A 13,707-nucleotide genomic window follows, 5' to 3' on the forward strand; every position below is an offset into this window, starting at 1 on the left:
TTTTAATTGTTATATATAATCAATCAAATTATTTATAATATTTATATCGTACTTTTTAGATTACCTGCTACAAACTCACGGAACTCGCAACTCGCAACTTGCTCGTGATGTTGATTTGGCTATACCAGACAGCATTGCCCTAGTTTACACCGAGCACTTGGTACGCGTAGAAAGTAGTGAATTTAAGCTGATCAGCCAATGGGTGTTTACGATAATGGCTATCCGAGTAATTTTCTCTAGGACCGAAATATATAATAAGCACAACCATCTACTATCATCATGATTCGTGACAACTCAATGCTGTCCGGTACAGCCAAATCATCACGAGCAAGTTGCGAGTTAGAGTCGGATATCCAATTGGGGAATAACAAGAAGAAGAAGTTGCGAGTTGCGAGTTCCGTGAGTTTGTAGCAGGTAACCTAAAAAGTACGACATAAATAATTTGATTATTACAATTAAAAATAATCTGTTCTTAATGTATGATAAGATTATTAACTTTAAAATAGTAATTATATGTAACACAATCATGTATTTTTAAAGTATTGTCTAAAGTAATATCAGAGATTATTTTATTTACAAATATTTATTTTGTCTATCAAGTTTCTATTATAACGGTATTATTTCAAAACCTAATATAATATTTTAATTAAACATTGATTCTCAATAAATATTATTATTTATTATTAACTAACATATATATATTAGAAAAGTCATCTTTTATTAAACGGATGGTGTTAACACTTTGAAACAAATGAGATAAATTATGTAAAATTACTAAATAAATCATTATTAATAATATTTTTTAGATTACAAGTAAAATAAAAATTTAAGTATAAATATTTTTCTTTCTTGTAACAACTGTTAATGATAAGTTGCATGGTGTTATCATTATTTTAAAGAATCATATATTTTTATGTATAAATATTATGAATGAATATTTCACTAATGTGAAACTAATAATAATGTTTACAATAAATTTTTTTAATTTGTAATACAAGTGCATAGTAAATTAAGATATACTGTAAATTAACAGATATACGTTAGATATGCGTTAGATATATGTTATAATAGAAACTTGATAGAAATTAATAAATAAAAAAAATAACAAATTAATAAATAAATAAAATATTTGTAAATAAAATAATCTCTTTAATATTACTTTAGACAATACTTTAAAAATACATAATTGTGTTATATAATTACTATTTTAATGAAGTTAATAATCTTACCATACATTAAAAACAGATTATTTTTAATTGTAATAATCAAATTATTTATATCGTACTTTTTAGGTTACCTGCTACAAACTCACGGAACTCGCAACTTGCTCGTGATGGCTATACCGGACAGCATTGAGTTGTCACGAATCATGATGATAGTAGATGGTTGTGCTTATCATATATTTCGGTCCTAGAGAAAATTACTCGGATAGCCATTATCGTAAACACCCAATGATTAAATACATTCACTAGTTATTTACTATTTGATACGCGTACCAAGTGCTCGGTGTAAACACTAAGGGATTATCGTAAACACCCACTGAGTTGTCACGAATCACGATGGTAGTAGATGGCTGTGCTTATCATATATTTCGGTCCTAGAGAAAATTACTCGGAGAGCCATTATCGTAAACACCCAGGGGCTCGATTCTTGAATTCATTCGCAAGAAAACGTATGCGCAAATACCCGCTCTAACAGAAAAGTTGCAAGTTTATTGGTTAAAAGTTATACGATAGCCAATAAATTTTCAACTTTTCTGTAAGAACAGAATTTGCGAATACGTTTCTCTTGCAAATGAATTCAAGAATCGAGCCCCAGGATACGTTCCGTTTCACGCATGATACACATGATGCATCGTTTATCCTTGTTGTTTGTCAAACGTTAAACAAGGATGAACAATGCATTATGCGCATCATGCGTTGAAACGGAACGCAGCCCCACTATGTCTATTGGTCTGTTCTTCGTCGCTGCACTGCTGCACTGGTGCAATAAATTAGAATGAGACAAATATATTTTTTCTCATTCTAACTTATTGCACCAGTGCAGCAGTGCAGCGAAAAAGAACAGGGGCTCGATTCTTGAATTTATTCGCAAGAGAAACGTATTCGCAAATTCTGTTCTTACAGAAAAGTTAGAAATTTATTGGCTATCGTATGGCTATTAACCAATAAACTTACAATTTTCTGTTAGAGCGAGTATTTGCGTATACGTTTCTCTTGCGAATGACTTCAAGAATCGGGCCCCAGGGGCTCGATTCTTGAATTCATTCGCAAGAAAACGTATGCGCAAATACCCGCTTTAACAAAAAAGTTGCAAGTTTATTGGTTAAAAGCTATACGATAGCCAATAAATTTTCAATTTTTCTGTAAGAACAGAATTTGCGAATACGTTTCTCTTGCAAATGAATTCAAGAATCGAGCCCCAGGCCCCTTGTCTTACTTTAACTTATTGCACCAGTGCAGATAGAAAGAACAGACCACATATGCCTCGAACACACCCCTAGAATAAAAAATCCACGAAGTAAGAGTAAGGAGACTTATCTATGTAGATTGAAAGTGGTCACGAAAAATGTTCCGTATGTGGCCAGGTTTGCCGAATGGAATGACTTGGACCATTTCGTCGCCATCTTGAAATTTGTATATGTACATAGTATTACGTTTAGTTGAGTTAGTAATGAGTAAGTGTGTGTATGAAACACTACATACACACACTTACTCATTACTAACTCAACTAAACGTAATACCATGTACATATACAAATTTCAAGATGGCGACGAAATGGTCCAGGTTTTTCCATTTGGCAAACCTGGCCACATACGGAACATTTCTTGTGACCAACTTTTTCGCTCTGCACTATAGAAGATAAGTCTCCTTAGTCTTAGGGCCACCGCACAAACTCTTCCATAACGCGTTACGTTACGTTAAGTACTCCATACGAACCTAAGTTGTACTTAAAATTTAACTTAAATCAACGCACAAAGAAATCCTTAACGTAAGAACTTAAGAACTTACGTTAAGGATTTCTTTGTGCGTTGATTTAAGTTAAATTTTAAGTACAACTTAGGTTCGTATGGAGTACTTAACGTAACGTAACGCGTTATGGAAGAGTTTGTGCGGTGGCCCTTACTTCGTGGAAAAATCGTATCGTGTACCGAAGGCTTTACTACGCATGCGCAAAAAACCCGGCCCGATCAACAACACTGCCCGGAGCCCGGAGCTTGCCTGTCATCGCTGCGTTGTTAGGTCGTATGTTTTCTGAGAGCTATAAAACTTATTGTTCGTTGTTTGTATTTTAATTACATTTGAAATGGATTCTTATGTGATGCAGGTAAAGTAGTTTGTAAAGTTAATAAGCATTGATAAGACAATGTATAATATCAACATTACTGTTTATCTTTTTTTTATTTCAGATTCGGCGAGTGTGGCTTAACCAGGATGGAGAAGCATTGGCGGTAAATGATACACACATATATTTTAATCAAAATTTACGTCATTAGTTGTGAATATCGGTTTTTTTTTAAATTTTATAGGACCTCTTGTCTCTGCGACATAGTCATGTCTCGATACCTCAAATTGGATCAGAAACTACTATAAATAAGGCCATGGAACACTTGTCTGTGCCATTAGATGACTTGGTACTTTGCCATTTAAAGTAAAGTAAAAATATATTTTTTATTAGACTTTATTTGAACATTGGACACGATATGATTTCATATTGCATGTGTAATCAATATTTTTTTCCCTTTCTCTAGAGCTGCATCCGCTATGAACAAGAATGATCCTTTGGCTATGTATAATTATCAAAGTTCAGCTGTACAATGTCTGGCAAAGATTCTGCAAATGCAAAAGGAGGAAAACTGGATGTTGCCGGTAATGAACATAATGTGTCTGGAACTAAGATTATCGGCGATAGGTGCAGAAAAATCAAAAAAAAATAAAAATGTAAAACATGGCGAAGTCCTAGAGAAGTGCGCCGAGTGCTTAATGGCCTGTTTCCGCGTTTGTGCAGCTGACAGTAGAAGCTCGGAAGAAGATACGAAACGATGGGGTATGCTAGCCCTGATCAATCAGTTACTGAAAGTATATTTCAGAATTAATAAATTACATTTGTGTAAGCCTTTAATACGGGCCATAGAATCTTCTCCTTATAAAGATCACTTTGCATTGGCGCAACAGATTACTTACAAGTTTTTTGTTGGTCGGAAAGCGATGTTTGACAGCGATTATAAAATTGGTAATTATATATTTCCACATATTTTTCGATACCAACAAATATCAAAGAAAAAACACTACCATATTGTTCCAGCTGACGAATATCTGACTTATGCGTTTGAGCGTTGTCACATACAGTGCTCCAAAAATAAGAGATTGATCTTGACCTATCTCGTACCCGTCAAAATGTTACTAGGGTATATGCCTAAACAAAGTCTCTTAGAGAAGTATAATTTAATGGAATTTTGGGAGCTGAGAGAATCTGTAAGAAAAGGAGATTTACGCTCTTTGGAAGGAGTAATGGCGAAACACGAGACTTTTTTCATAGACGCGGGCATATATCTAATCGTGGAAAAACTCAAATTGATTGCATATAGAAATTTATTCAAGAAGGTATACTTGGCGCTGAATACACATCAGATACCAGTGCTGAGTTTGCTCGTGGCATTACAGATGTACGGGATGGAAGATATAGATATGGATGAGACGGAATGTCTTCTCGCCAATTTAATATACGAAGGCAAGATTAAGGGTTACATATCTTATCAACATAAAAAATTAGTTATATCCAAACAAAATCCTTTTCCACCATTATCCACTATTGTAACATGAGTGATTGTAATTGTGTAATTTTCGCAATAAAGGTATTATTTTCTACGATGTTATCGCAATATCAATAATAAAAAAAGGTTTTTAAGTTTTGAGTTTTTTTTGTATTTGCTTCCGTAACTGGTGCTGCATGGTCAGGGCCGCAATTCTGAAACTCGTTAAGAGGTGTCGGTGTCGTTATACTGTCGTTGTGCAGCTTTTTAACATATAAAATATCTGCGCAACAAATATATATTAATTAACTGTATAACGATACCGATATCTCGGGGATGCTAAACTGCTCGTCAAACTTAATCGAGATCGATAATGTAGAGTCATTTGGGCACGTCATTAACAAAATTTTGTATGTATTTCTTTTATAGATTTAGAAATCCTTTTCCAGAATTAATTGTGGAGAATTTTTGATTCTGTAAATGCAATAAAAAGTTGTACATTGGAACAAATTGTACAATTTTGTCGATAAAACAGATAGGATCCCCTTAAACACGGAAAACTGTTTTTCTAAAGTTCCTAGGCTTATTCTAAAAGCACAGTATTGTTCTTTGCTGAAATGCCAAGTGCGCCTCATGCTTATTTTATACGTACAAAGTCTAATAGCGAATTCGGTTGCTTGCACTAGTGCACACTGAGTGTATATTAAGGCTTGTTTATAATCAATTTTTATATTTAAGAATCATCTTAAATTCTTCTTAAAATACTTCTTAACCAGTAAAATGATCTGTACAACATCCATAGAATTTATTTTTTGGGTTAAATAGTTTTTGAACATGTATTCTTAAATATAAGAATACTGATGTAAAGTATGTAAACAAGCCTTAGTGCGCACTAGTGCAAGCAACCGAATTCGCTATAAGGTCGATATTTATAGTCGAATCTTATTTTAAGATCGTCTCAAGTAATGTCTTAAGATATGCTAATACAGCTCTGTGATTGGTTGATGACATCTTAAGACAGTACTTAAGATGATCTTAAATATAAGACCCGACTATGAATACCGGCCTAAGTGTCGTTGCGCATATTTTTTCATTATATCAAAATACGTGCGCGTCGGTAAGTGGTTACGGAATAGCATCCCTGTCGGTCACCATGCAGTCACTGTGGGCGCATGAGATGATCGATGCGCGCAGGACGCTATCTTATCAACAATATCTTTTATTTAAGAAATTGACAAAATTCGCCACTGACAGACGCTACAATCGTAAACCCTAAAATATAATTTTCCTATCTCCGGGAATGGGCGGAAAGCTCGACTCGGTAGTGGGGGGTATGGTGGGGTATTGAGAGCGTAACAGAACGTAATGGGATGAGTTAACTTGTGTTTTGATTACCACCAAGGACACAAATTGACCCCCACGTTTGTTGCCCCTCCACAGTATTTAAATCGTGATACTGTGTTCCGATTGGAACGGAAATCCACAGGGCAGAAGAAGAACTTGTGTTTTTGTTTCGCCTTACTTGAAATTGTGTCCTGAATTGTCTTTTTCACCATCGTCGCCGTCCATGTGTCTATCTCCATTGTTTATATCGCTATGCAGACTGCAGCATGATGCACGAAAGTGAGTGCAACTAATCGAGCAGAAAGTATGGCGCGTCCTAAGCACAGAGCGAGCGCAGACGTGTGTGCCGACTGCGGAACACTCGGTGAGCGGAGCCTAGTTTTTCTTTACTCTGTCAATCTTCTTAGAGATTCTTAAATTAGATGCGTGACGATCCAACGGTCCGTATGTCTCTTGAATGCCATTTAAGTACATTTTAAGATAAACAGATATATGTATGTAAAAAAAGATTTTAGTTGATACAATATTTATTTAATTAAAAGAATATTATTAATCTGTTGCGCTGTTTCAGAGCCAGGATGGGCATCAATAAACAGAGCTATTTTATTATGTGATGATTGCTGTGGGATTCATCGTAGCTTAGGACGTCATGTGTCGCATATCAAGTCTTTATATAAGGGTGTTTGGAACACTCAGCTATTGAATGTTAGTATAGTGAGCAAAGAGAAGTTGCCCAAAAATGTTTATGTTGTACAAAATATATAAATACCATAATATTTTTGAAATAACTGAATATTGCAGATGGTACATACATTGAGTGATAATGGAGCTAACAGTATTTGGGAACATTCCCTACTAGATCCCAGCAACTCCAAGATTAGTAGACGAAAACCACAACCCAAAGATCCCTTACAGTTAGTACTTGATTATACATATTTTTGTATGTCACAGAATACCACTTTAATTTGTAAATATTCTTTGGCTCTGTTTATGGAGTAAATTATATATTTAAATAGAGATTATCAGTTATTGCTATTTGTCAGTTATTTTTCTAGATTAAAATCTTAATTAAAAACAGTCAAGACAAGCTTTTGGTATTCTATACATACAAATAGTGTATTTTATACTTTTTGCATTTTTTTGTTTATAGCCCAGTAAAGGCAGATTTTATTAAAGCCAAGCATCAACACTTGGCCTTTATATTACGGCCAAGCAAGGAAGAATGTTGTACCGAGGAAGAACTTAATAGACAGTTACACAGTAGTGTCCGTACAAGTAATTTAGAAACTTCATTGAGGCTGTTGGCACAAGGAGCCAATCCCAATTATTTTTATAAGGTATATTTTAGTATATATTCAAGCATAATACACTGGTGTATAACATAATATAATTACAGTATCGTGGAGAAATATCTTTACATGAAATTACAATATGTTTTACAGGAAAAAGGAACTACACCTTTACACGTGGCAGCTCGTGCTGGACAAGCTCTCCAAGTAGAACTTTTAATAGCTAATGGCGCAAACCCGAGTGTAGTTGATTTAAATGGACAAACAGCTGCTGATATTGCTAAGTAAGTACATCAATAATTTTATACGAGATATTATGAGATTATTTTCTGTTTTAATATTATTAAACGTTTAAATATTCTTTGTTCCTGTCGTTTCAGAATGGCAGGACATGTAGATTTATCTGAACGTATAATTGAATGTATGTATGAAGTAACAGATAGACTGACATATCATGTATGCTCTCGTAAACCAAGCCATCGAGGCAATCAACATCTTATTAATTCTGAGTTGGCTTCTTTCTTGGATAAAAATGAATTAGTTTTGGAAGGAAGAAGCAGATTGCAAATGGTATGCAGAAATTCGTATTTATATTAATTACTTTATTTTTACTTTTTTTCATATTTGATCCAAACTAAGATAACTTATTTTGTTAATTTAGTTACCAAATCATTTGCTAGAGGAGTTAGCTATGGATGTTTACGATGAGGTAGATCGCCGGGAAACAGAAGCAAGTAAATATCACTTCTTTATCTTTTGAATACTAGATTAAATATGCTAATCATGCTTTAGATATTCATAAATTTTGTACTAATTTAGATAATTATTAATAATACACATACATTTCTTTGTCACGCTATCTCTTTGGAAGGGTGAGTAAAGACCATTTTTAATATATTTGGTAATATTATTATACAAAGTATATATAAATAATTACTGAAATATGTAATATATACAGGCAATTAAATTTTTTAATTTTATATATAGTTTGGTTTTCAACTGCATCCCTCCCAGAGAAATGTACCGTTCCATTTTTGCCAGTTAATCCACAATTGTCATCTACTAGAAATCAAGGAAGGCAAAAATTGGCGAGATTTACACCGAAGGAATTTACCATTCTTATCGCAGATTTACTGATTGAAGCGGGTCGAAGACATATGCTTGCTAATAATGCACTTCAAAGTAATATTATCAAATTAATAGTGCATTTATTTTGTGAGAATTTCTAATTTTACATTAGTTCTCTATGTTGCTTTTTTTTTTTTTTTTAGATCCTACTGTATCTATGCTTCGTAAAGAGCAATTTGGTAAGCATGGATCGCAAATGTCTGACGATGAACCTTTATATGACAGTGTTGCATCAGATGATGACTATGCTGCTCTAACATCTACAGATAATACTTCATCCGACGTTTCAAATCAGCTTAAAACTAATAACGAGGTAAGTTTTTATTTATGACAATTAATTTATTCTCTTTATTCTTTGAACACAAAGAAATGCACTTTAGCAAACGCGATTATATCCCTCTAGTCTTGAAATGACAATACAAAATAGCTGACATTCTTGTACAGAAATAGGGTATTGTATTTTTTCTAACTGCTACAAAGTAGAATATAACATATGGAATACTAGTTTCGCGCATTGTTAATTTTTTTTTTTTTTTTTCCATCAAGAGTAAGATGCGAAAAATATAAATTTGCAAAACTCGGTATTAGTCGCATTTACTTCTATTTGTGATATAAAATATTAAAGGTCCCGGCACTAATAACAAAAAGAGGAATAAGGAATTGGCTGAGCACATGGCTTTTCTGTAGGCGATGTTATTAGGCAAGTGCACAGATCTGTTTGTGCATGTGCGATTATTGCCAAAAGAATATAATTTTACCACTGTGTAATACATATTAATTAACTACTGAATTGATTTATATTATTATTCGCAATCCACTAAACACCTATAATTTATTTGTAACAATACAATAATGATATATACATCAATTTATAACAATTTGTTTGCGTGATTATTATAACAATGCTGTATATTTGTTGCACAGTACTTTAGCAATTTGAAGCAAATATTACTATTGTATGACATTGTTATATTTCAGGAAATATTTACACCAATTGCTAAGGGTCTTCCGTCCATGGTAGAAGTTTTGAATAAACAATTGACTCTATCTGAATCAACCGTACGAGATCTCCGCGAGCAAGTGCATACTTTACAAACTGCCATCGAGCAACTCACTCAAGAAAATAACGAGCTGAAGCATATGCTACAAGTAATTAATGCAAATTTATTTTTGTTGATATATCACAACGTTCTATCTAATGTTTTATAATAGATTGATCAATGTTTAATCACATTGATAAATGATGCAAATGCAAAAAATTTGACTAATTTAGATCAAAAGTTCTGGCGATGGCAACATGAATGGACATGTTAGTGGGGAACAGGATCCCGAATTGGAGCCAGTGCATGATATCAAAACGTCCATACGTGGAAATCAACGACCAGCATCTATGTATGAGACTAGAGAAGGCTTACGGAAACCAGGGTCGTGGTCTACAACTATTTGTCAAGTAATTATTTTTTTCTCAAACAAACATAAATTGAGTAGTAAAGTATATCTGTATCACTGTCTATTTGTTTTATTTTATTTAGACAAAACGCGACACCGAGGTTTTATCGCGAAATAACACGCAAAGTTTGTGGGAATGTGGCGCGCTTAATCTGCCACCCAGCGAAGAGGTAACTCGACGAACGGAACAAGTTACCAGGCGAATTCAAGAACTGTGGATGGCTATGCAAGATCCGAGCCAACGAGAAGCTTTCGTTCCTTGTGCTGAAAGGATACGCGTTGCTGTTGCTGAGTTAACTGCTATATTTCCTCAGGTTATTTTTCAGTCTTTAAACATTCTTTATTCGCTAGCAGAGACAATTTTTACTGTATTTTCTGTATTTGTGTTGTATTTCTAGAATCCAATTGAAGAAAATATCAGATCTGCCTTACGCCAATTAAATGGCAATACTGGAAGACTTCAAGCAGAGTGTTCCGGTCTTCAAAGATGTGTTAGTGATGCCGAGCACATGGATCGTTGTTTGCAACAAGTACGTTCATGTGCTTATGATATTGCCAAAGCAACTAAGCTACTTGTCACGCAATTTCAAATGTAGATTCTTTCAATGTCACAGAAAAAGTTGAAAGATGCCTTTGTTTTTTACCAAATCTGTTAGATATTTTATTCTTCTATGTCTTAATGACAATCAATTATTATATTATAGTTATCGCAATTTTTTTTATATTTACATTTAACAATAATAATTTCATTCATTTATGATCCTTTTGTTAAGTTTAATAAATATTGGAGCAAAATTACTTGTCTTTTATTATTATTACTATTAAATTATTTAATTGTCAGAATGTGAATAATAAAGTAAATAAAAATTTACTCTAAAATTATTTAAATAACTATTAATGATATATATAAAAGATGTGACACACAATATCTGACAAAGACTGAATAGCGGCAACCAATGAGTTCATGTGTACATGTGTAGCCTAAGTTTATGTTTAATATCCAAGTTATATTTAATATCTAAGTCTTGCTCAAGCAAATTTTACGAAGATATAAGCCTTCTTATGTTGAAATGACAATTAAAAGCTCAATTATTTTAAAGACTATAAAATTTCTGAATATTAAATTTTAACGAATGTTTTCAGTTGCATGCATAAGTTTATCCGATCATTTATATGTCTATGTATATCATATACCAAAACTTAACGATTTCTTATTGTATCATTAAAGGAGTTTGATAAATGCAATTTTTAATCTCAAGTAATTTAGATTAATTTATTTGATTTTTTAAATTAGTTTACATATTTTGCAATTTCTTGATTACATTATTATTGCAAACAATCTGTATAAAATTTTAAATACAAAAATAATTGAGCTTAAATATTATTTTATCTAGCTTGTTAAATATGTACAATGAGATGTACAGTAAATAACAAAATGAGGCAATGCTATACCTATGCATATTTATTACTAATATACATGAATAATAAAATAGTAATAACGAATAACTGTAGTTGTAATATATGATATCCTCATGCATAAGTGGGATATATTTTTATAAAACAATAATTATATTAATTGTATAATAACGTGTCTCTAGTATAATGATATATATATCAGATATAGTTATGTACTTATAGGTTTTTATATACTTTTTGGCCAGTAACAAGTGACATATTTTTTTGCTATTTATGCAGCATACACATTTTTAATTAGATGCAACTCAATAATTAATATAATAATTAATTGTAATAAAACATATTAATTATAATATGAGTATATAATAATTAATTCTATTTTGAAATTAATTAAAAGTTATAATTATGGAATAATAAAAAATATTCTTGTTGGATTTTTTGCTATATAATAAAAATTGTGATTATCTGTGGTTTGTATTGTTATTGCGATATTTTAATTATATATTTACTAATATATATAATAAAAAATTAAAATGTTAAAATTTGGACATAAAAATAAATTGTGTATACATTTGGCCTGTTCTTTTTCGCTGCACTGCTGCACTAGTGCAATAAGTTAGAGTGAGACAAATATATTTTTTCTCATTCTAACTTGGGCCGCAATTTCATTGATCGCTCTGTCATAGGCCGGTATTCATAGTCGGATCTTATATTTAAGATCATCTTAAGTACTGTCTTAAGATGCCATCAACCAATCACAGAGCCGTATTAGCATCTTAAGACATTGCTTGAGACGATCTTGAAATAAGATTTGACTATGAATACCGGCCTATGGCCGGTATTCATAGGGTGCGTTCGGGGAGACGCTATTAGCGCTACCAGCATCAGTCCATCTTCATTACTCATTAAGGCCTGGTTCCACAACTCACGGTTAACTGCTAACGGGAGGTTAATAGATTTTCTGTCTCTCCTTAGATAATAATATAGAGAAAGATAGGTAGTCGATTAATCTTCCGTTAGCAGTTAACCGTGAGTTGTGGAACCGGGTCTAAAAGTAGCACAAGGATAAACTGATGCTGATAGCGCTAATAGCGTCTCCCCGAACGCACCCCTAGTCAAATCTTATTTCAAGATCGTCTCAAGCAATGTCTTAAGATGCTAATACGGCTCTGTGATTGGTTGATGGCATCTTAAGACAGTACTTAAGATGATTTTAAATATAAGATCCGACTATGAATACCGGCCATAGTTTAGTTATAGCTAAACTGTGGCTCTGTCGCGGCGATTTGTGTCACGTGATGTCTTGTCGCCGCGATCGGATTTTGAAGTTAAATTTTTTTAACTACAAGCGATATCGCTGAGGGTGCGTTCGGGGAGATGCTATTAGCGCTACCAGCATCAGTCCATCTTTATTACTCATTAAGGCTACGGTCCACTTGACGCTACAAACGTTTCGAAGCATTCTTTGATTGGTCAATTCGTAAAAATCTTTGTTTTGATTGGTTAATCAAACCCCAGTAAACACATTTTATAGCGGCAATATAACATGGAAGTTACATGTAATTTAACATTGTTATTTTTGTGATATGTAGGTGCTATATGACATGGAAATAACCTGTTACGTAATATTTGTTATACGCAAGTGATCTAGCTGTTATACATCGTTTTGGCGTTACAGTTATTCAACAAAAATTGTATAATCGTAACATAACACGTTTGTATCAATGTTATTACAGAACGATGCGTCGTAGTTGACTCAGAAATCAGACATTATAACATCCTGAATGACAGATCTATTTAATAATAAAAAAAATTATTATAAAGATAATGTTTTCAAAAATAACGGTTTGTCTACAATTACTGCAAACAAAAAATGCACAAAATCGAAATTCATCATGTGCTGAACAAAAACAGAATAATAAATGTATACTATTCAATTTTTTCTTAGAATTACGATCTATATAATAGTTAACCATCTAATTAATCATTTGAACGCTTCAAAGATTAGTGCTAAATAGATCGCAATTTTCATCAAATTATTAAGGTTATGGAAAAAGATAAATTTAACAATAAAATTAATAAGTAAATAAATTAATGCTATTTATTTTTAATATGTTTTGCAAAATTTAATTGCTTTTATAAAAAATAATATAGTGCGTCAATTATAACATATAGGTTTATGTAGACAATAACAAGTACCCATATCGATGAGTCAAATTGGTGTAGCAGGTAGAGTACAAGGTTCGTCATCCTAAGGTCCCGGGTTCAAACCTAGCAGCGGCAAGTAAGAATAAAAAAAAATAACATAATTTAAATTTAATTAATTAA

At 32.7% G+C, this 13,707-nt stretch overlaps 2 protein-coding genes and 1 long non-coding RNA gene across 5 annotated transcripts; 2 read left to right on the forward strand and 1 right to left on the reverse strand.

Moving 5' to 3' along the window:
* The first annotated feature begins 3,093 nt into the window (after positions 1-3,093).
* On the forward strand, positions 3,094-4,871 carry LOC105831071 (PCI domain-containing protein 2). 2 transcript variants are annotated; one of them, XM_012670944.3, is made up of 5 exons: positions 3,094-3,242; positions 3,410-3,451; positions 3,530-3,651; positions 3,752-4,233; positions 4,306-4,871. In XM_012670944.3, the coding sequence occupies exons 3-5, from the start codon at positions 3,602-3,604 to the stop codon at positions 4,821-4,823; spliced, it is 1,050 nt and encodes a 349-aa protein (XP_012526398.1). In that variant the 5' UTR covers positions 3,094-3,242; positions 3,410-3,451; positions 3,530-3,601; the 3' UTR covers positions 4,824-4,871. The 2 variants fall into 2 exon arrangements, with proteins under 2 accessions (XP_012526398.1, XP_012526397.1); XM_012670943.3 differs by having other exon boundaries at positions 3,096-3,327.
* Positions 4,872-4,927: 56 nt separating this feature from the next.
* On the reverse strand, positions 4,928-6,405 carry LOC118645190. Its single transcript, XR_004962991.1, has 2 exons — positions 6,276-6,405; positions 4,928-5,227 (listed from the first exon to the last, which is right to left on the reverse strand). It is a non-coding gene; the product is annotated as an uncharacterized LOC118645190 (long non-coding RNA).
* Positions 5,792-10,741, forward strand: LOC105831070 (ARF GTPase-activating protein GIT1). 2 transcript variants are annotated; one of them, XM_012670941.3, is made up of 13 exons: positions 5,792-6,461; positions 6,669-6,802; positions 6,899-7,011; positions 7,248-7,434; positions 7,540-7,670; positions 7,767-7,956; positions 8,048-8,120; positions 8,374-8,568; positions 8,658-8,827; positions 9,493-9,663; positions 9,788-9,964; positions 10,047-10,277; positions 10,362-10,741. In XM_012670941.3, the coding sequence occupies exons 1-13, from the start codon at positions 6,404-6,406 to the stop codon at positions 10,557-10,559; spliced, it is 2,028 nt and encodes a 675-aa protein (XP_012526395.1). In that variant the 5' UTR covers positions 5,792-6,403; the 3' UTR covers positions 10,560-10,741. The 2 variants fall into 2 exon arrangements, with proteins under 2 accessions (XP_012526395.1, XP_012526396.1); XM_012670942.3 differs by lacking the exon at positions 5,792-6,461 and adding an exon at positions 6,469-6,591.
* The last annotated feature ends 2,966 nt before the right edge of the window (positions 10,742-13,707 follow it).

Source organism: Monomorium pharaonis, chromosome 1, assembly GCF_013373865.1.
Source record: "Monomorium pharaonis isolate MP-MQ-018 chromosome 1, ASM1337386v2, whole genome shotgun sequence".
Taxonomy (NCBI): Eukaryota; Metazoa; Arthropoda; class Insecta; order Hymenoptera; family Formicidae; genus Monomorium; species Monomorium pharaonis.